The sequence below is a fragment of the Choloepus didactylus genome, chromosome 4 (genome assembly GCF_015220235.1).
Source record: "Choloepus didactylus isolate mChoDid1 chromosome 4, mChoDid1.pri, whole genome shotgun sequence".
NCBI lineage: Eukaryota > Metazoa > Chordata > Mammalia > Pilosa > Megalonychidae > Choloepus > Choloepus didactylus.
This window is the reverse complement of record NC_051310.1, coordinates 136,277,866-136,303,078: the sequence shown is the minus strand read 5'-3', so window position 1 is coordinate 136,303,078 and position 25,213 is coordinate 136,277,866. Positions and strand designations below refer to the sequence as shown.

General features: G+C 38.3%; 1 protein-coding gene across 1 annotated transcript in view; it reads left to right on the top strand.

Moving 5' to 3' along the window:
• TRIM69 (tripartite motif containing 69) overlaps positions 1-25,213 on the top strand; it is a 60,846-nt gene that overhangs the window by 25,256 nt on the left and 10,377 nt on the right. Inside the window, exons 2-6 of the mRNA XM_037835415.1 lie at positions 2,049-2,522; positions 3,349-3,444; positions 5,916-6,149; positions 6,918-6,940; positions 7,748-7,872. Of these exons, the coding sequence (XP_037691343.1) occupies positions 2,049-2,522; positions 3,349-3,444; positions 5,916-6,149; positions 6,918-6,940; positions 7,748-7,872 (952 nt within the window). The remainder of the gene's footprint in view (positions 1-2,048; positions 2,523-3,348; positions 3,445-5,915; positions 6,150-6,917; positions 6,941-7,747; positions 7,873-25,213) is intronic.

Genomic DNA, 25,213 nt, shown 5'->3' with positions numbered 1-25,213 from the left:
TCAAAACAGAAACAACTTAAACTAAGAAGTAAAGGAGCCACACTTCTTTATACCAGTGGGGATGACAGGCTGAGAGGCACCACCTGCTGGGCAGGTTAGGAAAAGCACAGCGGCTAGAGGCCTCAATGGAATCTTCTAAGATACACCCTCAGGGAAACTGGAAACCCCATTCTGAGACCTGAACCCATGATGGTCTGGGAAAATCTGATTGGGGTAATGTTCTAGTTTGCTAATACTGCTGGAATGCAAAACACTAGAAATGGACTGGCTTTTATAAAAGGGGGTTTATTTGGTTACACAGCTAAAAGTCTTAAGGCCATAAAGTGTCCAAGTAATGCATCAACAATAAGGAGGGTGGCCAATGGTGTCCAGAAAACCTCTGTTAGCTGGGAAGGCATATGGCTGGCATCTGCTCCGGAGTTTTGGATTCAAAATGGCTTTCTCCCAGGGCATTCCTCTCTAGGCTGCAGCTTCTCTCCAAAATGTCACTCTCAGTTGCTCTTGGGGGTTTGTCCTCTCTTAGCTTCTCCGGAGCAAAAGTCTGCTTTCAACGGCTGTCTTCAAACTGTCTCTCATCTGCAGCTCCTCTCTCAGCTTCTGTGTATTCTTCAAAGTGTCCCTCTTGGCTGTAGCAAACTTGCTCCTTCTATCTGACCTTATATAGTGCTCCAATGAACTAATTCAGACCCACCCTGAATGGGTAGGGTCACACCACCATGGAAATTATCCAATTAGAGTCATCACCCACAGCTGGCTGGGTCACATCTCCATGGAAACAACCTAATCCAAAGGTTCCCACTTAATCAACAATAATATGTCTGCCCCTACAAGATTTCATTAAAGAATATGGCTTTTTCTGGGGGACATAATATACACAAATCGGCACACCAATTAATATATGAAAAGGTACATAACATCTATAGTCATCAGGGGAATGCAAATTAAAGCTGCAATGCAATATACTAAACACCCATCAGAATGGCTAAAATGAATATACCAGTACCAAAAGTTGCCAAGGATATGGGACAACACTGATAACAACCACATGGAAAACAGTTTGGTAATATCTACTAAGCTAAATATATGACAGCCCTATGACCCACTCCCAAGTATATATACAACATAAATGCATACTCATATTCACCAAAGAACACGTAAAAGAATATTAGCAACATTATAACAGCACACAACTGGTAATAACAGTAGAATGGATAAATAAATTATGGTATGGCCACACAATGAAATACTACAGCAATAAGAGAGAGTGGACTACAGTTACATAAATAATATGGATAAATCTCACAAACGTAATATTAAACAAAAGAAGCCAGCAATCAAAAGAGTACATATTGCATGGTTGCATTTATAATCAAGTTAAGAAACAGGCAAAGCATATAGTGTCAGAAGTCAAGATAGGGGTCAACCTTGGTGAGGGGTGGTGGCTTGAACCAGGCATATGGTGGGGCTTCTGGGATGCTGTTAATGCTCATTTTCTTGAGCAGTGTGACGGTTGCCCCAGTGTATTTATTTTGTGAAAAGTTATTGAGCTGTATCCTTATGATTTTTGCACTTTTCTGTTTATATTATTATTTCTGTAACGTATTTTTTTAAAAGGAGGGGGAATGGCCTGGATTGTTAATGGTATTATGCTACTGACTGAAAAATTGGGTTGATCTTCCAATTCTCTATACATGGTTTCTAGAAAAATTAAGTTTAACAACTACTAGAATGAAGTTGAAAGTAAAAATTTCAACTGATACAGGACAAAGTAGGTAGAGGAAGGGATGTACAACAAAACATATTCCCCTAATTGAATGCTCTTCTTCCTTGGCCTTAGTTCTCAACTAAAGTTTACACAGTGTTGGGAGTAGAAATAAATTATGTTACAAAACACTGAGTTTATTTTTAGATCACTTTCAGAAGAGAGATTATGGTGCTTTTCTCTGGCTATGCCAGTTTTCAGGTCCTTTTGGAATAGAGCCCATCATTCTGGAATACCAAAATGGGCAGTGAGAAAGGGAACTCATTTTAGCTGTTCTTTTCCAAAGGTATCCTCCAGCACTTCCAACATCGATCCAGGAAACTATGCTGAAGTGAATGATTCAATCACCCAGATACCCTCTAAGTTGCAGATACAAGATATCACTAAGGAGCTGCACTGTTCACTGTGTCAAGATTGGTTCCGTGATCCACTGATGCTAAGCTGTGGCCACAATTTCTGCCAGACCTGTATCCAAGACTTTTGGACACAGCAAGCAAAGGAAACATTCTGTCCTGAGTGTCAGATGCTATGTCAATATAGCAACTGTACATTCAACATTGTATTGGAGAAGCTGGTAGAGAAGATTAAGAAGCTACCCCTACTGAAGGGCCATCCACAGTGCCCTGAGCATGGCGAGAACCTGAAACTGTTCAGTAAGCTGGATGGGAAACTGATCTGCTTTCAATGCAAGGATGCTCGGTTGTCTGTGGGGCAGTCTAAGGAGTTCTTGCAGATCTCAGACGCTGTCCGTTTCTTCACGGTGGGTGAACTCTGGGCCTTGAGCAATCCTTTGAGAAAGTTGGGAAAAAGCTTTTGTTTAGGGCTTCTTCTGAGTTCCCAGCCCATCCCTTTATTCAAATGACAGTTAGAAAGCTCAGAGTGCTCAGAAAACACAACATATCTTGCAAAGTTCTTTCTCTAGAGTTGCTGCTTATAAGAAACGGGCAGTAGGAGAAGCTCTTGCCTCAATCAAATTTTTACCTAAACCCTTCCATAGCATGTTTTACTAGGCACTGTGGAAAATATGGATGTACAAGACATTTCTCTTGTTCTAAAAGTCTCAAAATTTAGTCTCATTAAAAATGAAAAAAAGCAATATAGGATATTCTACTATTGAGTGTTAAATTTTGCCACATTAATAATTCACAAATGTTTAAGATTTCAGGGAAGATTCGAGAACCAAAGTAGTCAGGGGATGCTCAGTGAAAGAAATGGGTGGAACTTGAAGGGAAATCATTTAGATTTGGATGGGAAAAGGATGAAACAAGTGTTTTAAGTGAGGAGAACAATGTGAGTAAAATATAGATGGTGAGAACACAATAATTGGAATGGAAAATGTGTCTAGCTCTAAACACCTTCTCTAAACCCCTGTAGCTAGCAAAACTAAGTTTTTCTACTGCTTGTAATTTTTTTCCAAATTTTTGAAAGAAATGAGAACTATGATTTAGGGAAAGAGAAAGACTCCTGCAGCAAGAGTGCTGCTCTATTTTTTCTGGCACATTGGGTCTTTGGGTCCTCAATGGGTTTTTCTTATGGCCCTTTATCTCTCAAGTGGGTTGTGGGTTAATTCTGTTTGGTATTGCTAGGAGGAGCTTACCATCCATCAGGGTCAACTGGAGACAACCCTGAAGGAGCTTCAGTCCCTGAGGAACATGCAGAAGGATGCTATTGTTGCTTATAAGGTGAGGAGCAAGGTGGAGGAGTGATGAGATAGAAATGGAAAATACCCTTCTGTAACTTCAACTATGTGGGTAAAGATGGCTATACATATATTATCAATCTCATTAAATGGCACCCAGGCTGAAAAGGAATATGGAGGTGGAATAGGTTCCCAATAATTGATCTACACAGAGAGAGTAGATTGACTTTTTCCCAAGTATGTTTATCCTTTGGATGATTCAATCATTAGATGATTGTTGTGGGATTGTGGCCTATCTGACCTTACTCTTTATCTATGGCAATATTAGGAATTACCAGAAAAATATGCTAAATATTGCGATGTCCAAAGAAATACCTTTCTTTCCTTTGGGTTTACAACCAGGTTACCTCTGGACCATGATCTTAGGTTGCTGGCTTTTCCCATCTGATTTGATCTTCCTTAGCTCTCTCTAAATGGAATAAAGCTATTCCCTCTACTTGCAACGTCAGCAGAAGCTCTAGAACAACATTAATGATTAGGCATTTAGCAAATCAGTCCCAAGGTTGGGGGGCTAAATTGGTAGTTCTATTTCTTAATTATTCTATGGAGAAGAGACTTCTCTGTCATTTGGAACCTGGAAGAAGAAACATGTAGAGTTAGGGAAAGAAAAATACTTGGAAGTAATGAAGTTTCCCAAGAACCTTGTTTCTATTTTATGAGTTCCTATTTCAGCTATTACAATCAACATGTAACATTCATTCATTCAACAAATATTCATTGAGTGAGTCAGACATTATACTAGGTTCTGGGGGTAGGAGATAGATGTCAAATAATCTCACAGATAATAAAATAACTGTGATAAATATAGGGTGCTATGAGTGCATATACATGGAGAACCTAATCTAGAGTAGCAGTGAAAGTGATCCCTGAAGAAGTCACCTTTTAAAAACTGGGAACTGAAGGATAAATTACTTAACCAAGAGAACTGGGTGAGGGGAACAGAAAGGAAGTAGGCTGAAGAAGAATGTCTAGGAAGAAGAAACAGCATATGCAAAATCCCTGAGACAGTAAGATAGTTGCTATGTTAAATAAAGAGAGAAAAGCCAATAAAGCTGGAGATGGTGAGCAGGACAAAGTTGGAGAGGCCAAGTCATATAGTCACTTGTAGAAAATGTTAAGAATTTTGAACTTCATCCTGTGAATAATGAGGTCATTAAAGGGTTTTAAACAGTTTTGAAAATACAACTCTGGTGGCGATGTAGACAATGAATTGGAGAGGGGCAATGACAAGGTCAATGGTTAGGAGGATACTGAAGTGATCCCAGAAAATGATGATGGTAGCTTGGACTAGAGAAGCAGAGGAGATGGACAGAAATAAACAGCTTCAATATATATTTTGGAGAAAAAGTTCCCTGGATGTGGTGGTAATTGATTAGATGCGAGGAGTGAATGGAGATATCAAATAGGCAGTTGGATATAGGAAAATGGAGCTCAGAACTTGGTTTAGGCTGGAGATAAGAAGACAGCATACAGATGGTCATTGGAGTAGAGGATATTAACTAGAAAGAGAGTGTAGCATGAGAAGGGGAAAGACCCCAGGACAGAACATCAAGCTTAGATAGAAGAGGTGAAACCAACAAATAAAACTGAGAAACAGTGGTGAGAAAGGTAGGAGGGAAAACAGGGAAGAGTGAGCTAGAGAAGACAGGGTACTCTTTTTTAAGATGGTACTTTTAATTGTGGGCTGTGGAATCCAAAATGGATAAAAGAGGATGTGAAGACAGAAGAAGCTAATGAACAGCAATGGACAGGAGGCTTCAATGGACTCCAATAATAGTTGCAATAGCAAGTGGGCTTGAAGCACGATACATTGTTTTGGAGTTTGTACAGTTGCTAGGGATGATCAAATCCAAGGTGTGACTGAGAATGCGTGGATAAAGGTGGATATCATTAGAGATGAGGATAAAGAACTGAGAAGACAGGATGTTAGACAGCTCACACATGAGGATACTGAATCAACCAAGAAGAGAGCTGCAATGGGTAGGAGTTATCTATTTTAGTGCTTCCAACATTGCTCATCTCCTGCTTCTTCTATATTGCCCTGGCAGCAAGAGTGGCATCCCACCATTTCTGATTTTTAGATCAGGGCAGTTCTTCAAGCCTCCTTATGGCTCTGATCTAACAGCACCATTTTGTAGATATTTGTACTTCTGGTTAGGAGGGTATTATCACTTATTTTAGAATGTTTGATTAATTCCACCACCTTATTTAATATGGCATTGGTTTCTACCTCGGTATTGCAATAGGAACCTAAAGACCACTTTTGACTATTTCATCCTGAACTGGGAAATAGGATGAAGTCCCCCAAAGGGCTTCTTTTAGTATGGTTGACAATTGATACTTAGCAGCTATTTGTATGCATCTTCCTGTTATCGTATTGAGTTTGGGTGGCGTGGGCCCCCATCTCCAGATAGACTCAGTAATTACCATGGTGATGATCTTGGAGGTTTCCAGGAAAACAAGCTACATCTGCAGCAACACATCTCTTTGGAGTTTCTAAAGCTGCATCAGTTCCTGCACAGCAAAGAAAAGGAAGTTTTAAATGATCTCTGGGAAGAGGGGAAAGCCTTGAATGAGGAGATGGAGCTGAATCTGAACCAACTTCAGGAGCAGTGTCTCCTAGCAAAGGAGATGTTGGTGAGCATCCAGGCTCGGATGGAACAGCAGAACTCCTTCGACTTTCTCAAAGTGAGACCCAGTACCAACATTATTTATGAGTATAATAAAACGGGAAGAGGGTTAGAAAGAATGTAGAAGAGGCATTTCACTGCAATGCTAAAGCCAGGGAAAAAAATAACAAACTGCTCTCATGGTTTTAAGATTCTCTGAGAGGAAAGCAGGAGACTCCTTGGGTCTTACGCTCTGTTGAACTCTTTACTTTCATCTACCCTGAAAAGGAGATAATAAAATCCATTAATAATAATATATAATAATATTTTAATATTTTTCCAAAAAAAGAGATTTGAAGCTTTATTTCCCAAAAATAAGAATGTTGCGACCAATTATATCTTCAACTTGTTCTCAGCAATCATAAATTGACCTGTTTGAGAACCTGTATGTCAGCTGTTGCTACATCAAGCAAAAAGTTCTTAATTAGCCAGAGTGAGGAAAACTGCATTGGGAGTGTAATACCTACAGTAATTTTCTTTTGAGACTATTTAGAAGTATAGGTTAAAAATTGTTTAACCTTAATTATTCTATTAGCTTCTCTCTTGTTTCCTGTAAAAGGGAACTCTAGAAAATCAGACCAGTTTATCCTAGGCTAGATCATGATGCAAGGTATCCCCATTCAGCAAAGGCATATGGAAGATGAGAGGAGTTGGTGGAGATGGGATGGAGCCCATCAGTACAGAGGCCTAGTATTGATCAAATTCTGGGGTGGCTAATATCACCAAAGAAATTTCTGGAGTTGATAAACAGGCATCTGACTTCTCTATTTCTCCCTTCCTTTTTTAGGACATCACAACTTTCTTGGATAGGTAAGTGTTTCCCTATGATATTCTCTGTTTTTTTAAAATTCAATTTTATTGATATATATATTCACATACCATACAATCATTCAAAGTGTACAATCAGTAGTTCATAGTACCATCATATAGTTGTGCATTCATCACCACAGTTACTTTCTGAACATTTTCATTACTCCAAAAAAAATAAAATAAGAATAAAAATAAAAGTAAAAAAGAACACCCCAAACATCCCATACCCCCTACCCCACCCCTATTATTCATTTAATTTTGTCCCATTTTTCTACTCATCTGTCAATACACTGGATAAAGGGAGTGCAAGCCACAAAGTTTTCACAATCACACAGTCCCACCATGTAAGCTATATAGTTATACAATCATCTTCAACAATCAAGGCTACTGGGTTGCAGTTCAACAGTTTCAGATATTTCCTTCCAGCTATTCTAATACACTAAAAACTAAAAAGGGATATCTATATAATGCATAAGAGTAACCCCCGGAATGACCTCTTTCGTCTCCATTTAAAATCTCTTAGCCACTGAAACTTTATTTTGTTCATTTCTCTTCACCCTTTTGGTCAGGAAGGCTTTCTACAATGCTGGGTTCAGACTCATCCCCAGGAATCATGTCCCACATTGCCAGGGAGATTTATACCCTTGGGAGTCATGTACCACGTAGAAGGGAGAGCAGTGAGTTTACCTGCAGAGTTGGCTTAGAGAGAGAAGCTACATCTGAGCAACAAAATCCCTATGTATTCTTAATACTTTTCCTTCAATCCTTGGAGGATGTCTAAGAAAAAATGATTTATGTCCCTTGCAGCTTGGAGAAAGGAATGAAGGTGCTGACACCCAGAGAGCTTATCTTCAGAAAGCTGAACCCAGGCCAGTTCAAAGGTCCCATCCAGTACATAACATGGAAGGAAATGCAGTCCACCCTCTCTCCAGGTATCAGTCAGTAGTAGCTCTTGGTTCCTGGGGTTCTTAATCTGTGTTTCTTCTGTGGGGCCTCTTCTCCAGCCCAAATATAAATCCCTAGGACTTCTCTGCGCTAAAGAAGGAGTGGGTTTTTGGGAAAACTGTTTGCATGTACATGGGGCCATTACAAGTCGTCTTATGCTTGGTATTCCATATCACAGAATACAACATTTTAGGAGATTATTTAGAGATCTTTAGTGCTTCAGGATAAAACCAATAATGTTAAAAAGGATGCCTAACAAGAACACTAAGTTTTTGTGTCCCTGCAGATACCCCAGGACTGGACAGGATGAATGATCACAGATGGCATTTCAAAACCATTAAATAAAGTTCTAAATAAAGTTCCCTATAGAATGTATATACACTCAATATTTTTATTGTTTGTAGATACCAATTTAATGAAAACCTCTAATCTATCCCTGTTAATTTTTCCAAATAATTGACATTGAAAAAAACCAGCTTCACTGAGGTATAATTAACCTACAGTAAAATTCACCAATTTTAAGTGTGCAATTTGATGAGTTATGACAAATGTCTACACTTATGTAACATCTCCATAATCAAGTTACAGAACTTCTCTATAATCTTCCAAAAATTCCTTCATGCCTCTTTACAGTCAATCCCTTCCTCCTTTCTCCAGCCCTTAACAACTATTGATCTGCTTTATTTCACTTTAGGTATGCCTTTTCTAAAATTTCATATAAATGGAATCATACATTATGTAATTTTTTGTGTCTGGCTTTTTTCACTTAGCATAATGTGTTTTGAGATTCACTCATACTGTTGCATGTATCAATGGTCATTTTTTAATTCAATTTTCTTGAGATACATTCACATACCATGAAGTCATACAAAGCATACATTAAATTGTTCACAGTACCACTATATAGTTGTCACCAAAATTAATTTTTTAACATTTTCATTACCACACACACAAAAATAATGAGAAAAATATTACAGTGAAAAAGAACAATTAAAATTAAAAATAAAAAAGAACACTGGGTGCCTTTTTTTTTTTTTTTTTCCCTTATTTTTCTACTCATCCATCCATACACTGGACAAAGGGGAGTGTGGTCCATATGGGATTTCCAATCACACCCCTCATAAGCTACGTTTTTATACAATTGTCTTCAAGATTCAAGGGTTCTGGGTTATAGTTTGATAGTCTCAGGTATTTGCTGCTAGCTATTCCAATTCATTAGACCTTAAAAAGGGTTGTCTATATTGTGTGTAAGAGTGCCCACAAGAGTGACCTCTCAGCTCCTTTTGGAATCTCTCTGCCACTGAAGCTTATCTCATTTCCTTTGGCATCCCTCTTTTGGTCAAGAAGACGTTCTCCATCCCACGATGCCGGGTCTAGATTCCTTCCCAGGAGTCATATTCCACGTTGTCAGGGAGATTTACTCCCCTGGGTGTCAGATCCCACAGGGAGGGCCATATCTGAGCAACAAAGAGGCATTCAGAAGGAAACTCTTAGGCAGAATTACAGGCAAGCCTAGCCTCTCCTTTGAGGCAACAGTCTTCCCAAGGGCAAGTCCCATGGCAGATGGCTCACCCCATCAAATCACCAGTCCCCTATGTCTGTGAGCACATCAGCAACCATCGAGGTGGGGAAGGTCAACTCCCCTGCATTCTCTACCAGGTCCTCAGGGGGGCTCTGCATATATTTTTCATGGTTTTGTTTTTTTTTTTTTAATTAACTCTTTTTCTTTAAATTAACAAATATATCAAAAAAAATTTTTTTAAACATACAATAAAAACATTTCAAACAAACCATAACAAGGGAGTAAGAAAAAGACAACTAACCTAAAATAACTACTTTACTTCCAACATGTTCCTACTCTACCCCAAGAAAATAACCTAATATAGCAACATTTATGTGAACTTGTTCCTGCCAAACCCACCAGAAATTAACAAATCATAGTCATTCCTGCACATTCTCAGAATGTTAAATTTACCCACGATAGCTTATCTGTTCTTCTTGGGTTATCGTTCCCTCTTTATTAATTGCTCTCTATCGCTAGTTCCCCTACATTCTACATTATCAACCATTTATTTTACATTCTTCAATGTTCACATTAGTGGTAGCATATAATATTTCTCTTTTTGTGCCTGGCTTATTTCGCTCAGCATTATGTCTTCAAGGTTCATCCATGTTGTCATATGTTTCATGACATCGTTCCTTCTTATGGCTATGTAGTATTCCATCGTGTGTATTTACCACATTTTATTTATCCACTCATCTGTTGAAGGACATTTGGGTTGTTTCCATCTCTTGGCAATTGTAAATAATGCTGCTATGAACATTGGCGTGCAGATATCTGTTCATGTCACTGCTTTCAGATCTTCCAGGTATATACCGAGAAATGCAATTGCTGGATCGAAGGGTTAACTCTATATCTAGTTTTCTAAGGAACTGCCAGACTGACTTCCAGAGTGGCTGAACCATTATACAGTCCCACCAACAATGAATAAGAGTTCCAATTTCTCCACATCCCCTCCAGCATTTGTAGTTTCCTATTTGTTTAATGGCAGCCAGTCAAATTGGTGTGAGATGGTATCTCATTATGGTCTTAATTTGCATCTCTCTAACAGCTAGTGAAGCAGAACATTTTTTCATGTGTTTCTTGGCCATTTGAATTTCCTCTTCAGAGAACTGTCTTTTTGTATCTTTTGCCCATTTTATAATTGGGCTGTCTGTACTATTGTCATTGAATTGTAGGATTTCTTTATATATGTAAGATATCAGTCTTTTGTCAGATACATGGTTTCCAAAATTTTTTTACCATTGAGTTGGCTGCCTCTTCACGTTTTTGACAAATTCCTTTGAGGTACAGAAACTTCTAAGCTTGAGGAGTTCCCATTTATCTATTTTTTCTTTTGTTGCTTGTGCTTTGGGTATAAGGTCTAGGAAATGGCCACCTAATACAAGGTCTTGAATATGTTTTCCTATGTTATCTTCTAGGAGTTTTATAGTACTGTCTTTTATATTGAGGTCTTTGATCCACTTTGAGTTAATTTTTGTGTATGGTGTGAGGTAGGGGTCCTCTTTAATTCTTTTGGATATGGATATCTGACTCTCCCAGCCCCAATTTGTTGCAAAGGCTGTTATGTCCCAGTTCAGTGGCTTTGGGGGCCTTATCAAAGATCAGTGGGCTGTAGATCTGGGGGTCTATTTCCAAATTCTCAGTTCGATTCCATTGATCAATATGTCTATCTTTGTGCCAGTACCATGCTGTTTTGACTACTGTGGCTTTATAATAAGCTTCAAAGTCAGGGAGTGTAAGTCCTCCCACTTCGTTTTTCTTTTTTAGAGTGTCTTTAGCAATTCGAGGCATCTTCCCTTTCCAAATAAATTTGATAACTAGCTTTTCCAAGTCAGCAAAGTAGGTTGTTGGAATTTTAATTGGGATTGCATTGAATCTGTGGTTGAGTTTGGGTAGAAGTGACATCTTAATGACATTTAGCCTTCCTATCCATGAACATGGAACATTTTTCCATCTTTTAAGGTCCCCTTCTATCTCTTTTAGTAGAGTTATGTAGTTTTCTTTGTATAGGTTTTTTACATCTTTGGTTAAGTTTATTCCTAGGTACTTGAATTTTTTAGTTGCCATTGAAAATGGTATCTTTTTCTTGAGTGTTTCTTCACTTTGTTCATTTCTAGCATATAGAACATAACTGACTTATGTGCATTAATCTTTTATCCTGCTACTTTGCTAAATTTGTTTATTGGCTCTAGTAGCTGTATCATCAATTTCTCAGGGTTTTCCAGATGTAAGATCATATCATCTGCAAATAATGACAGTTTTACTTCTTCCTTTCCAATATGGATGCCTTTTATTTCTTTGTCTTGCCAGATTGCCCTGGTTAGCACTTCTAGCACAATGTTGAATAACAGTGGTGATAGCAGACATTCTTATCTCATTCCTGATCTTAGAGGGAAGGCTTTCAGTCTCTCACCATTGAGTACTATGCTGGCTGTGGGTTTTTAATATATGCTTTTCATCATGTTGAGGAAGTTTCCTTCAATTCCTACCTTTTGAAGTGTTTTTATCAAAAAGGGATGTTGGATTTTGTTGAATGCTTTTTCAGCAACAACTGAAATGATCATTTGATTTTTCTCTTTTGATTTGTTAATGTGTTGTAATACATTGATTGATTTTCTTATGTTGAACCATCCTTGCCTGCCTGGAATAAACCCCACTTGGTCATGGTGTATGATTTTTTTAATGTGTCTTTGGATTTGATTTGCAAGTATTTTGTTGAGGATTTTTGCATCTATATTCATTAGGGACATTGGCATGTAGTTTCCCTTTTTTGTAGCATCTTTGCCTGGTTTTGGTATTAGATTGATATTAACTTCATAAAATGTTTTGAAAGAGTTTAAGTAATATTGGTGTCACCAATATTGGTAATATTGGTGTCAGTTCTTTTTGGAAAGTTTGGTAGAATTCACCTGTGAAGCCATCTGGCCCTAGGCATTTATTTGTGGGAAGTTTTTTGATGACTGATTGGATCTCTTTGCTTGTGATGGGTTGGTTGAGGTCTTCTATTTCTTCTCTGGTCAGTCTAGGTTGTTCATATGTTTCCAGGAAATTGTCCATTTCCTCTACATTATCCAGTTTGTTGCCATACAGTTGTTCATAGTATCCTCTTATAATTTTTTTTTAAATTTCTTCGGGATCCACAATAATCTCACCTTTCTCATTCCTTATTTTGTTTATATGGGTTTCTGTCTTTTTGATTTTTTCAGTCTAGCTAGGGGTTTGTCAATCTTGTTGATCTTCTCAAAGAACCAACTTTTGGTGTTATTTATTCTATTGTTTTTTTGCTCTCTAAGTCATTTATTTCTTCTCTAATCCTTGTTATTTCTTTTCTTCTACTTGGTTTAGGATTGATTTGCTGTTCATTTTCTAGCTTTTTCAGTTGCTCCATTAGTTCTTTGATTTTAGCTCTTTCTTCCTTTTTGACGTATGCATTTTGTGCTATAAATTTCCCCTTCAGTACCACTTTTGCTGTATGCCATAGGTTTTGATATGTTGTGTTCTCATTTTCATTCATCTATATATATTTAGCAATTTCTCTTGCTATTTCTTCTTTAACCCACTGATTGTTTAGGAGTGTGTTGTTTAACCTCCAGGTATTTGTGAATTTTCTAAGTCTCTGATGGTTATTGACTTCTAAGTGTATTCCACTGTGGTCAGAGAATGTGCTTTGAAAAATTTCAAATTTTTTTTAAAATTTATTGAGGCTTGTTTTATGTCCTAGCATATGATCTATTCTAGAAAGTTCCATGAACACCAGAGAAGAATGTGTATCCTGGTGATTTGGGATGTAACGTTCTATATATGTCTGTTAAATCCAATTCATTTATCAGATTGTTTAGGTTTTCAATTTCCTTATTGGTCTTCTGTCTGGTTGATATATCTATAGGACAGAGTGATGTGTTGAAATCTCCCACAATTATTATGGAAACATTAATTGCTTCCTTTAGTTTTGCCAGTGTTTGTCTCATGTATTTTGTGGTACCTTGATTGGGTGCATAAACATTTATGATGATTTCTTCTTGTTGAATTGCCCCTTTTATTAGTATGTAGTGGCCTTCTTTGTCTATCATAACATCTTGCATTTAAAGTCTACTTTTTCTGTAATTAATATTGCTATTCCTGCTTTCTTTTGGCTGTAGCTTGCATGAAATATTATTTTCCATCCTTTCACTTTCAATTTCTTTGTGTCCCTGTGTCTAAGATGAGTCTCTCATATGCAGCATATTGATGGTTCATTTTTTGTTGATCCATTCTGCCAATCTATATCTTTTAATTGGGGAGTTTAATCCATTTACATTCAATGTTATTACTGTGAAGGTATTTTTTGAATCAGCCATCCTATCCTTTGGTTTATGTTTGTCAGATATATTTTTACCTCTCTCTCTTAATGTCCTTTAATGTACCCATACTGAATCTCTTTAGTACTGAACCTTTCTCCATGTCTCTCTCTCCTTTCTTTGTCGGTAGGGCTCCCTTTAGTATCTCAAGTAGGGCAGGTCTCTTGTTAGCAAATTCTCTCAGCATTTGTTTGTCTGTGAAAAATTTAAGTTCTCCCTCAAATTTGAAGGGGAGCTTTGCTGGATAAAGAATTCTTGGCTGGCAATTTTTCTCTCTCAGAATTTTAAATATGTCATGCCACTGCCTTCTCACCTCCATGGTGGCTGCTGAGTTGTCACTACTTAGTCTTGTGCTGTTTCCTTTCTAAGTGGTGAACTGCTTTTCTCTTACTGCTTTCAGAACTTGCTCCTCCTCTTCAGTATTTGACAATCTGATTGGAATATGTCTCAGAGTGGGTTTATTTGGATTTATTCTATTTGGAGTACACTGGGCATTTAGGATTTGTGTATTTATGTTGGTTAGAAGGTTTGGGAAGTTTTCCCCAACAATTTCTTTGAATACCCTTCCTAGACCTTTACCCTTCTCTTCCCCTTCTGGAACACCAATGACTCTTATATTTGGATGTTTTATATTATCTATCATATCCCTGAGGTCCATTTCGATTTTTTTCCCCATTCTTTCTTTTGTTCTTTAATTTTTCCGTTCTGTCATCCTTGAGGTCACTGATTCGCTGTTCAGCTTCCTCTAGTCTTGTACTATGAGTATCCAGAATCTTTTTAATTTGGTCAACAGTTTCTTTGATTTCCATAAGATTGTCTATTTTTTATTTACTCTTGCAAGTTCTTCTTTATGCTCTTCTAGGGTCTTCTTCATGTCTTTTATATCCTGTGCCATCCTCTCATTGTTTGTCTTTAGTTCGTTGATTAATTGCTCCAAGTACTGTGTCTCCCCTGGTCTTTTGATTTGAGTGTTCGGGTTAGCCATATCATCTGGTTTTTTCATATGCTTTAAAATTTTCCGTTGTTGTTGGCCTCTTGGCATTTGCATAACTTGATAGGGTTCTTTTAGGGTATGTAGACTGATTCAAACACTTTTCTCTAATTTGTCTGATCTACAGCTTGGTGGAGTACACTTTCTCTAACTAACCAGCAGGTGGCATCCGTGAGCCACCTATTCCCTTCAAGCCAGTTCTCCCCAACTTTGTCTTTGTGGTGAGTGGAGGTCTGAGTCTTTTGGGGGTCCAATTGGTGCACCAAGTTTGCATGTGTAGTTGGTGCTGCCCACCCTGAATGTGGGGCATGTGTCTGAGTGGCTAGGGAGGGAGGACGGCTTTAATAATCAAAACTCCCAGGTGTTCCTGGAGATTTAAAGCTGTTGCAATAGTCTAATCCTTCAGTTCAGTCTTGCCACAGTTTGTCTCTGCCGCTGACCCACAAGTCTTTGGTATTGGTGTATGGTCCCTGGGACTTGCAAGTGGGTCCCTCTTCCAAGCGGTGCCCTCCTCTGCTGAGGGCCTCTGCTGAGGGAAAACTGTGCTATGTCACAGGTGAGCGCCATCCCCCAAGGGAAGTTCTGGGCTGCAGGGCCATTCCCAGCCTGCTGAAAGGATGGCTGAATACGGTGTGTTAATTTCCCCCTTTTCACACAGTTCCGCCTTCCCAGCTCCGGGACAATTAGCTGCACATGCGTGAAAGGCTACTTATCCACGCCAAATGTTGTGGTATGTGTGTGTGTTGCTGGAAACACTTCCCGTCACACTGGGTTTTTTGGGGCAGCTCTGGGCTGTGGCACTGCTGCCAGGCAGGAGTGTTCCCAGCCCGCTGGGAAGATGGCTGTAAGGGGACACCACCCTTTTCTTGGGAAGTTATGGTGTTCCATGAATTTTCTCAGCCAGTAGACTTATTGCTTTGTCCCTCAGAGCTATCTTAGCTCTGCTCTTGCCTGGTCCCAAATTGCAAGTCTTTGAAGCTTTCTGTAATGGACTTCCTAGAGCAATTGTTTTAGAAAAAGAGAAAAAGATTTTTTAAAAAAAGAAGGGCATTCCTTGCAGATCTAATGGGCTATTGAAATGCTAAGAGACAAGGAGTTTAGGGCCATTAAGGAACAACCAAGAAAGCAGAGAAACTGGCTCTTCAGACAAAGGTCTTCATCCTCCAGATTTGCATATGCACCTGATTCTGTTTGAGCCCTGCCCTTCTCCATTTTATGTTCACCGGAACGCCAAAAAGTCTCTGTTTTTATTCTTGTTTTTTTTTTTGTTTTTTTTTTTTTTTTGCTGTTTTTGCTAGCCGTATCTCCTTTCCATTGGACTGACTGCTCCCAGATTCTCTGGTGTCTGGTCTCAGTCTATCAATGTTTGGAGTTTTTGATCAGCAGTCTGATTTTTCTATCAGAGCTTCAACTGTAGTTCTCCCTCCTGGTTCCCAGCACCAACGGCCCCTCCTCCCAAGGGACTGAGCCTGGAAGGGAGGGGCACAGGTCCTCTGGCCCCAAGAACTTACAGATTTCGCTGATCTCAGCTGTTCCACATGTTCATGAGTGTTGTATGAAGTATGCCCAAAGTCTCTGTGGTGTCTGGTCCATGCAGTTCCTGGCTTTCTACCTACTGCCCTGGAGGAGTAACTAAAACCCACAACTCACCACTCCACCATCTTGCCCCGCCCCATCATTTGTTTTTATTACTGAGTAAAGATTAAGTCTTTCCCTAACCCAAGGTCATGAATATTTTTCCTATATTTTCTTCTAGTAGTGTCATCATTTTGGTTCTTGTATTTAGGTCTATGATCCATTTGGATTTAATTTATTTTAATATCTTGTGAGGCAAAGATCAAGGTTATTTTTCCCATATATGGATGTCCAATTGTTCCAACATTATTTCTTTAAAAGAATATTCTTTTGCCACTGAAATGCTTTGGCACTTTTGGTCAAAATCAACTGTGAGTCTATTTACGGACTCTGTATTTTATACCATTGATCTCTATTACTATACTTATACCAATAATATACTGTCTTGATTACTGTACTTTTATAGTAAATCTTGAAATCTGGTAGTGCGTTTCATCCAATTTTTTTCCATTTTCAAAATTATTTAGGCTTTTCTAGGCCCCCTGCATTTCCATAGAAATTTTAGAATCAGCTTGCCAATATCTGCCAAAAAATCTGCTGGGATCTTGATTGAGATTGCATTGACTATACTGGTCAATTTGGACAGAACTGACATCTTAATAATATTGACTCTTCAGATTCATGACCATGGTGTATTTCTTCATTTAATTATGCCATTAAACTCTTTCAGCAATGTTTTGTATGTACAGGTCTTGTACATATTGTAAATAGTATTTTTTTTTATTTATAACATAATTTACATAGAAGTGATAACTTGCCAAGGGCAATTTAACAAGTAGATAGAAAATTTCAAAGAATGTTATGGGTTACAGTTCCACAGTTTCAGTTATTTCCTTATTGTGAAGTACAACATATATACAAAAAGGTGATAACTTTCAAATTAAAATTTAATAAGTAGCTATATAACAAATTTCAAAGAATGTTATGGGCTACAATTCCACCATTTCAATTCTTTCCTTCTAGCTATTCTAATACTCTAGCAACTAAGAAAAAGAAAATTATATAGAGATTCAGTATTCATAACCCTTTGTTAAATTGTATCTTGTCTGTTGCTACCCCTTCCTCTAGTTTAATCACTTTCCCAATATTCAGGGATGTCTAGGCAGTGACCACCCTAACTTATTCATGTTGAAAAGTGGTGTCGACATTATGGGAAAAGGGGACACAACTGGTTGATATTCTTGAAGACGCTGTTGCTTCTTGGTTTTGGGATTTTGCTGGCATAGGAACTCTCTGGAGGATTTAAGTTTCTGAACAATAAATTTAGTGAGTGAAACTTTTATAGAGTCTCAAATAAGGACCAGGTATTCTTTAGTGTTTTCGGGGCTACTGTTGACTTGGGCTTATCATATGTGGTCATTTGGGATATCTAGCTGAAGTTTGCATAGGACGATCCTCCAGGACAACCTCTCAATTCTATTTGAAATCTCTTAGCTACTGAAATCTTATTTTTTTGCCTTTCTTTTCCCTTTTTGGTCAAAAAAGGCATTCTCAACCTCTCAAAGCCAGGGTCAGGCTCATTTCCAGACTCCACACCCCACATCGGCAGGAAGACTCACTCACCTGGGGGGATCCTGTCCCACATCAGGGGGAGGATGATGAATTTATTTGCAGACTTGGGCTTAGAGAGAGAAAGTCCACATTTGAGCTACAAAAGAGGTTCTCTGGAGGTTACTCCTAAGCATAATTATAGGTGGGCTTAGCCTCCCCTCACCCGAGCAAGCCTCAAGATCAAGGGCTTGACTTATAAAGTAGGGCGTTGCTAATTTCACATAGCATATGTTCTATTCATGATAATCAATCAATATCTCACATTATCATCACTTAGTTGTACAATCCTCAACACTCTCCATTTTAAACAATTCTCATGACCCAAAACACCCCATAGCTCTTTTCAGCCCTTAATTATTTGTCTCTAATATTTGTGTGTTACTAGGAAGGTATTCCTATTAATCATAGTCCCTAGTATGCAATAGATAGATTTTCCCCTTACATCCCTCTGTTGTCAACAATCTGTTCCTGCTTGTTTAGTAGTTGTTTTGGTGGAAGGACTGAGTCCTGTAGCTCCCTACTCTGCCATCTTCCCTGGAAGTCTGGGTTTTTTGGTTTGTTTTAAAAACTCCATTTTGGTCAGAGAACATATTTTGAACTATTGAATTCCTTCTCAATTTACTGAGACTGGTTTTGTGGCCAGGAATATAATCTATCTCGCTGAACATTTCATGTCCACCTAAAATGTGTATTCTGCTGCTGCTGGATCAAGTGTTCTACAATTATCAGTTAGGTCAGGTTGGTTGATGATGTTCAAGTCTTGTATAGTGTTACTGGTTTTCTGTCTACTTGTTATCGCAATTACTGAGAGGAATATGTAAATCTCCAAGAACAATTATGAACTTATCTTTCTCCTTTCAGTTCTACTATCTTCATGTATTTTTCAAGCTCTGTTATTGATAACATTTTTTATCATTTATATCAGTTTTGCCCTAAACAATGATCTTCTAAAGAGTTTAAAAATGAAGAAAACATCTTTTACATCAATTCATATATTTACAGTTCCTGGCACTCTGCATTCCTCCTCAATAGACACAAATTTTGATCTGATGTCATTTTTTCCTTTTACCTAAGGAACTAACCTTAACATTTCTTATAGTGCAGGTATGCTGGTGAATTCTCTCAGCTTTTGTTTGTCTGAAAAAAAATGTCTTTATTTCACCTTCATTTTTTAAATTTAATTTCCCTGATACAGAATTCTAGGTTGCTGGATATTTTTTTTTCATTACTTTAAAGATGTCACTCCATTGTTTTCTGCCTTGCATAGTTTCTGATGAGATGTTTATTGTGATACATATCTTTATTTTCAGGTATGTACTATTTCTTTTTTCTTTGGCTACTTTTAAAAAAATTAATAGACTTTATGTTTTAGAACGGTTTTAGGTTGACAGGAAGATTGAGCCTAAAGTACAGAGTTCCCATATAGCTCCCCCTTCCCTGATCCCCCAATAGTTCCCTGTTATTAACATCTTGCATTAGTGTGGTAAATATTTTTATAACTGATGCACCAATATTGATACATTGTTATTAACTAAAGTCTATGGTTTACATTAGGATTCACTTTTTATATTGTACAATTGTATGGGTTTTGAAAAGTGCATATGTCCTGTACCACCATTACAATATCATAAAAATTAGTTTCACTGCCCTAAAAATTGCCCGTGCTCCACCTACTCAGCCCTCCCTCCCTTCCCTGAACATCTGGCAATGACTGATCTTTTTACTGTTTGTATAATTTTGCCTATTCCAGAATGTCATATAGATGGAATCATACAGTATGTAGCTTTTTCAGACTGGCTTCTTTCACTTAGCAATATGCACTTAAGATTCCTCCATGTCTTTTTGTAGCTTAATAACCCACTTCTTTTTATCACTGAGTCATATCCCATTGTATGCATGTACCACAGTTTTTTTTTATGCATTCACCTAAGCATCACTGTTAATTCCAATTTTGGGCAATCTTTGGCTACTTTTAATATTTGCTTTTTGCTACTTGTTTCCACCAATTTGATTATGCTAGATCTTGGTGTGGTTTTCCTTATGTCTATTCTGTTTACAGTTTTGAGTTTTTTTGGATCAATGGGTTTATAGTTTTCATCAAAAAACATCAGCTTTATTTCTTAAAGTATTTTTTCATCCCCTACTCTTTTCTACTCTCCTTCAGAGACTCTAATTTTACATATGTTAGATAACTTGATATTGTCTTACATGTTGTTGATGCTCAGTATTTTTTTAGCTTTTTTCTCTCCATACTTCATTTTTAATAGTTTCTCTTACTATTCAAATTATCCATCTTTTCTTCTGCACTGTCTAACTTTCCCATCAAATATATTTTTCATTTCAGGTACTGTATATTTCATCTCTAGATTTCATTTGGGTCTTTTTTAATCTTCCATTTTTCTCCTTACCATGTTCATACTTTCCTCTACATTCTCAAGCAAATGGAAGATATTTATAATAGGTGTTTTAATGCCCCTGTCTGCTAATTCCATCAGTATTTCACTTCTGGGACTGTTTCTACTGATAGATTTTCCTCCTGACTGAGGATCATATACGCTTGCTTCTTTGCATGGCTGATAATTTTTTATTGATTCAAACATGATTAATTTTACATTGTTGTTTGGTGGATTTTGTTGGTGTCCTTTAATCCATATATTTTTTTTAGGCTTGCTGTTAAGCTTTGTAAGGTGGTTCAACAGCAGCCTTTATCTAGTAATAATTTTAATTTAGCCCATTTTCTAAGGCAATACTCTTCTGAGTACTCTACCTGATGTTACATGTACTATATTTCTATACTCTGGCAGATAGTATTGCAAACTATTCCCAGCCTATGTGAGCTCTGGAAATTGTTCAGCCCACTGATTTCTGGAGGTTCTTTCCCTGACTTTAGTGAATGTTACTGCATGCATGTGCAGATCAGTACTCAAAGACAGCTTTAAGGGAACCCCTTTTCAGATATGCAAAAGTTTCTCTCTGTGTAGCTCCCTCCACGTATTATTCTTCCCTGCAAATTATAGCTGCCTCAGGATCACACAGGTTTTAATTCCTGTACTTTTTTTCCTTGCAAAATTAAACTTCACTTCTAGCAATCATTTAAAGCACAGATTTATTTTTCTTTATTTTTGGTATAATTTTGCATCTAAGAAATCAAATGGGATTTATTTAAAATATGACTATTTTATTAATAATATATTATTCATCCATACACTCTCCCCCTACACAAAGTGGAGAAAAACATTTATATGATAACAATTGTCAGGCCTTGGTAAAATATACTCCACATTTCTTATTTCTAGGCCTTTGTTTTAGGGTCATATTTTCTCCTTTTTTGCCAAGTTTTTATATGAAGTTGTTGATGCTTTCTCCATAAAAGGTCAGATAGTAAGAACTTTAGGCTTTGTGGGCCTTATGGTCTTTGGCACAACTACTAAATTTAGCTATTCTAGGGTGAAAGCAATCATAGACAAATGTAAATAAATGGGCATGAGTGTGGGAATCATTCAGTTTAAAACATTTAAATATATTTCCTTCAGTTTTGTACGCATTGGTACAATAGCTCCAAAATTCATTCATTCATTCAACACACTCTTACAGAGGGCCAACAGTGTGCTAAGCACTAAGTTGGACTTTGAGAATAAAGAAATAAAATACATATTTCTGCTCCTAAGAAGGAGAGGCTAGAAGACCAACTTAGTGTGTGTGTGGTAGCCATCTAGGTGAAAAACTATTAGGGCATAAATAAAAGAGTGCCAATATGAATGTAAAATAAAGAATAGATTCCAAACATATAATTCCAGAAGCTGAAATGTATAAGATGGTAATTGGGTGGCAATGGATAAAGAAAAGAGGTGTTGGAGGGTGGGGCAAGATGGCAGACTGGTGAGCTGTAAGTTTTAGTTACTCCTCCAGGAAAGTAGGTAAAAAGCCAGGAACTGCGTGGACTGGACACCACAGAGCAATCTGTCTTTGGGCATACTTCATACAACACTCATGAAAACGTGGAACTGCTGAGATCAGCGAAATCTGTAAGTTTTTGCGGCCAGGGGACCCGCGCCCCTCCCTGCCAGGCTCAGTCCCGTGGGAGGAGGGGCTGTCAGCTCCGGGAAGGAGAAGGGAGAAGTGCAGTGGCTGCTCTTATCGGAAACTCATTCTACTGATTCAAACTCCAACCATAGATAGACTGAGACCAGACACCAGAGACTCTGAGAGCAGCCAGCCCAGCAGAGAGGAGACAGAGATAGAAAAAAAACAACACGAAAAACTCCAAAATAAACGCAGAGGATTTTTGGAGTTCTGGTGAACACAGAAAGGGGAAGGGAGGAGCTCAGGCCTTGAGGCGCATATGCAAATCCCGAAGCAAAGCTGATCTCTCTGCCCTGTGGACCTTTCCTTAATGGCCCTGGTTGCTTTGTCTCTTAGCATTTCAATAACCCATTAGATCTCTGAGGAGGGCCGTTTTTTTTTTTTTTTTTTTTTTTTTTTTTTAAATCCTTTTTTCTTTTTCTAAAACAATTACTCTAAGAAGCCCAATACAGAAAGCTTCAAAGAATTGCAATTTGGGCACGTCAAGTCAAGAGCAGAACTAAGAGAGCTCTGAGACAAAAGGCAATAATCCAGGGGCTGAGAAAATTCACTAAACACCACAACTTCCCAAGAAAAGGGGGGTGTCCGCTCACAGCCACCATCCTGGTGGACAGGAAACACTCCTGCCCATCGCCAGCCCCATAGCCCAGAGCTGCCCCAGACAACCCAGTGTGACGGAAGTGCTTCAAATAACAGGCACACACCACAAAACTGGGCGTGGACATTAGCCTTCCCTGCAACCTCAGCTGAATGTCCCAGAGCTGGGAAGGTGGAGCAGTGTGAATTAACAAGCCCCATTCAGCCATCATTTGAGCAGACTGGGAGCCTCCCTACACAGCCCAGCAGCCCAGAACTGCCCTGGGGGGACGGCACTCACCTGTGACATAGCACAGTCATCCCTCAACAGAGGACCCGGGGTGCACAGCCTGGAAGAGGGGCCCACTTGCAAGTCTCAGGAGCCATACGCCAATACCAAAGACTTGTGGGTCAGTGGCAGAGACAAACTGTGGCAGGACTGAACTGAAGGATTAGACTATTGCAGCAGCTTTAAAACTCTAGGATCATCAGGGAGATTTGATTGTTAGGGCCACCCCCCCTCCCCAACTGCCCAGAAACACGCCCCACATACAGGGCGGGCAACACCAACTACACACGCAAGCTTGGTACACCAATTGGGCCCCACAAGACTCACTCCCCCACTCACCAAAAAGGCTAAGCAGGGGAGATCTGGCTTGTGGAGAACAGGTGTCTCGTGGACGCCACCTGCTGGTTAGTTAGAGAAAGTGTACTCCACGAAGCTGTAGATCTGATAAATTAGAGATAAGAACTTCAACTGGTCTACAAACCCTAAAAGAACCCTATCAAGGTCAGCAAATGCCACGAGGCCAAAAACAACAGAAAATTATAAAGCATATGAAAAAACCAGACGATATGGATAACCCAAGCCTAAGCACCCAAATCAAAAGACCAGAAGAGACACACCTAGAGCAGCTACTCAAAGAACTAAAGATGAACAATGAGACCCTAGTACGGGATATGAAGGAAATCAAGAAGACCCTAGAAGAGCATAAAGAAGACATTGCAAGACTAAATAAAAAAATGGATGATCTTATGGAAATTAAAGAAACTGTTGACCAAATTAAAAGATTCTGGACACTCATAGTACAAGACTAGAGGAAGTTGAACAACGAATCAGTGACCTGGAAGATGACAGAATGGAAAATGAAAACATAAAAGAAAGAATGGGGAAAAAAATTGAAAAACTCGAAATGGACCTCAGGGATATGATAGATAATATGAAACGTCCGAATATAAGACTCATTGGTGTCCCAGAAGGGGAAGAAAAGGGTAAAGGTCTAGGAAGAGTATTCAAAGAAATTGTTGGGGAAAACTTCCCAAATCTTCTAAACAACATAAATACACAAATCATAAATGCTCAGCGAACTCCAAATAGAATAAATCCAAAAAAACACACTCCGAGACATATACTGATCACACTGTCAAACATAGAAGAGAAGGAGCAAGTTCTGAAAGCAGCAAGAGAAAAGCAATTCACCACATACAAAGGAAACAGCATAAGACTAAGTAGTGACTACTCAGCAGCCACCATGGAGGCGAGAAGGCAGTGGCACGATATATTTAAAATTCTGAGTGAGAGGAATTTCCAGCCAAGAATACTTTATCCAGCAAAGCTCTCCTTCAAATTTGAGGGAGAGCTTAAATTTTTCACAGACAAAGAAATGCTGAGAGAATTTGCTAACAAGAGACCTGCCCTACTGGAGATACTAAAGGGAGCCCTACAGACAGAGAAACAAAGACAGGACAGAGAGACTTGGAGAAAGGTTCAGTACTAAAGAGATTCGGTATGGGTACAATAAAGGATATTAATAGAGAGAGGGAAAAATATGGCAAACATAATCCAAAGGATAAGATGGCCGATTCAAGAAATGCCTTCACGGTTTTAACGTTGAATGTAAATGGATTAAACTCCCCAATTAAAAGATATAGATTCGCAGAATGGATCAAAAAAAAATGAACCATCAATATGTTGCATACAAGAGACTCATCTTAGACACAGGGACACAAAGAAACTGAAAGTGAAAGGATGGAAAAAAATATTTCATGCAAGCTACAGCCAAAAGAAAGCAGGTGTAGCAATATTAATCTCAGATAAAATAGACTTCAAATGCAGGGATGTTTTGAGAGACAAAGAAGGCCACTACATACTAATAAAAGGGGCAATTCAGCAAGAAGAAATAACAATCGTAAATGTCTATGCACCCAATCAAGGTGCCACAAAATACATGAGAGAAACATTGGCAAAACTAAAGGAAGCAATTGATGTTTCCACAATAATTGTGGGAGACTTCAACACATCACTCTCTCCTATAGATAGATCAACCAGACAGAAGACCAATAAGGAAATTGAAAACCTAAGCAATCTGATAAATGAATTAGATTTAACAGACATCTACAGGACATTACATCCCAAATCACCAGGATACACATACTTTTCTAGTGCTCACGGAACTTTCTCCAGAATAGATCATATGCTGGGACATAAAACAAGCCTCAATAAATTTAAAAAGATTGAAATTATTCAAAGCACATTCTCTGACCACAATGGAATACAATTAGAAGTCAATAACCATCAGAGACTTAGAACT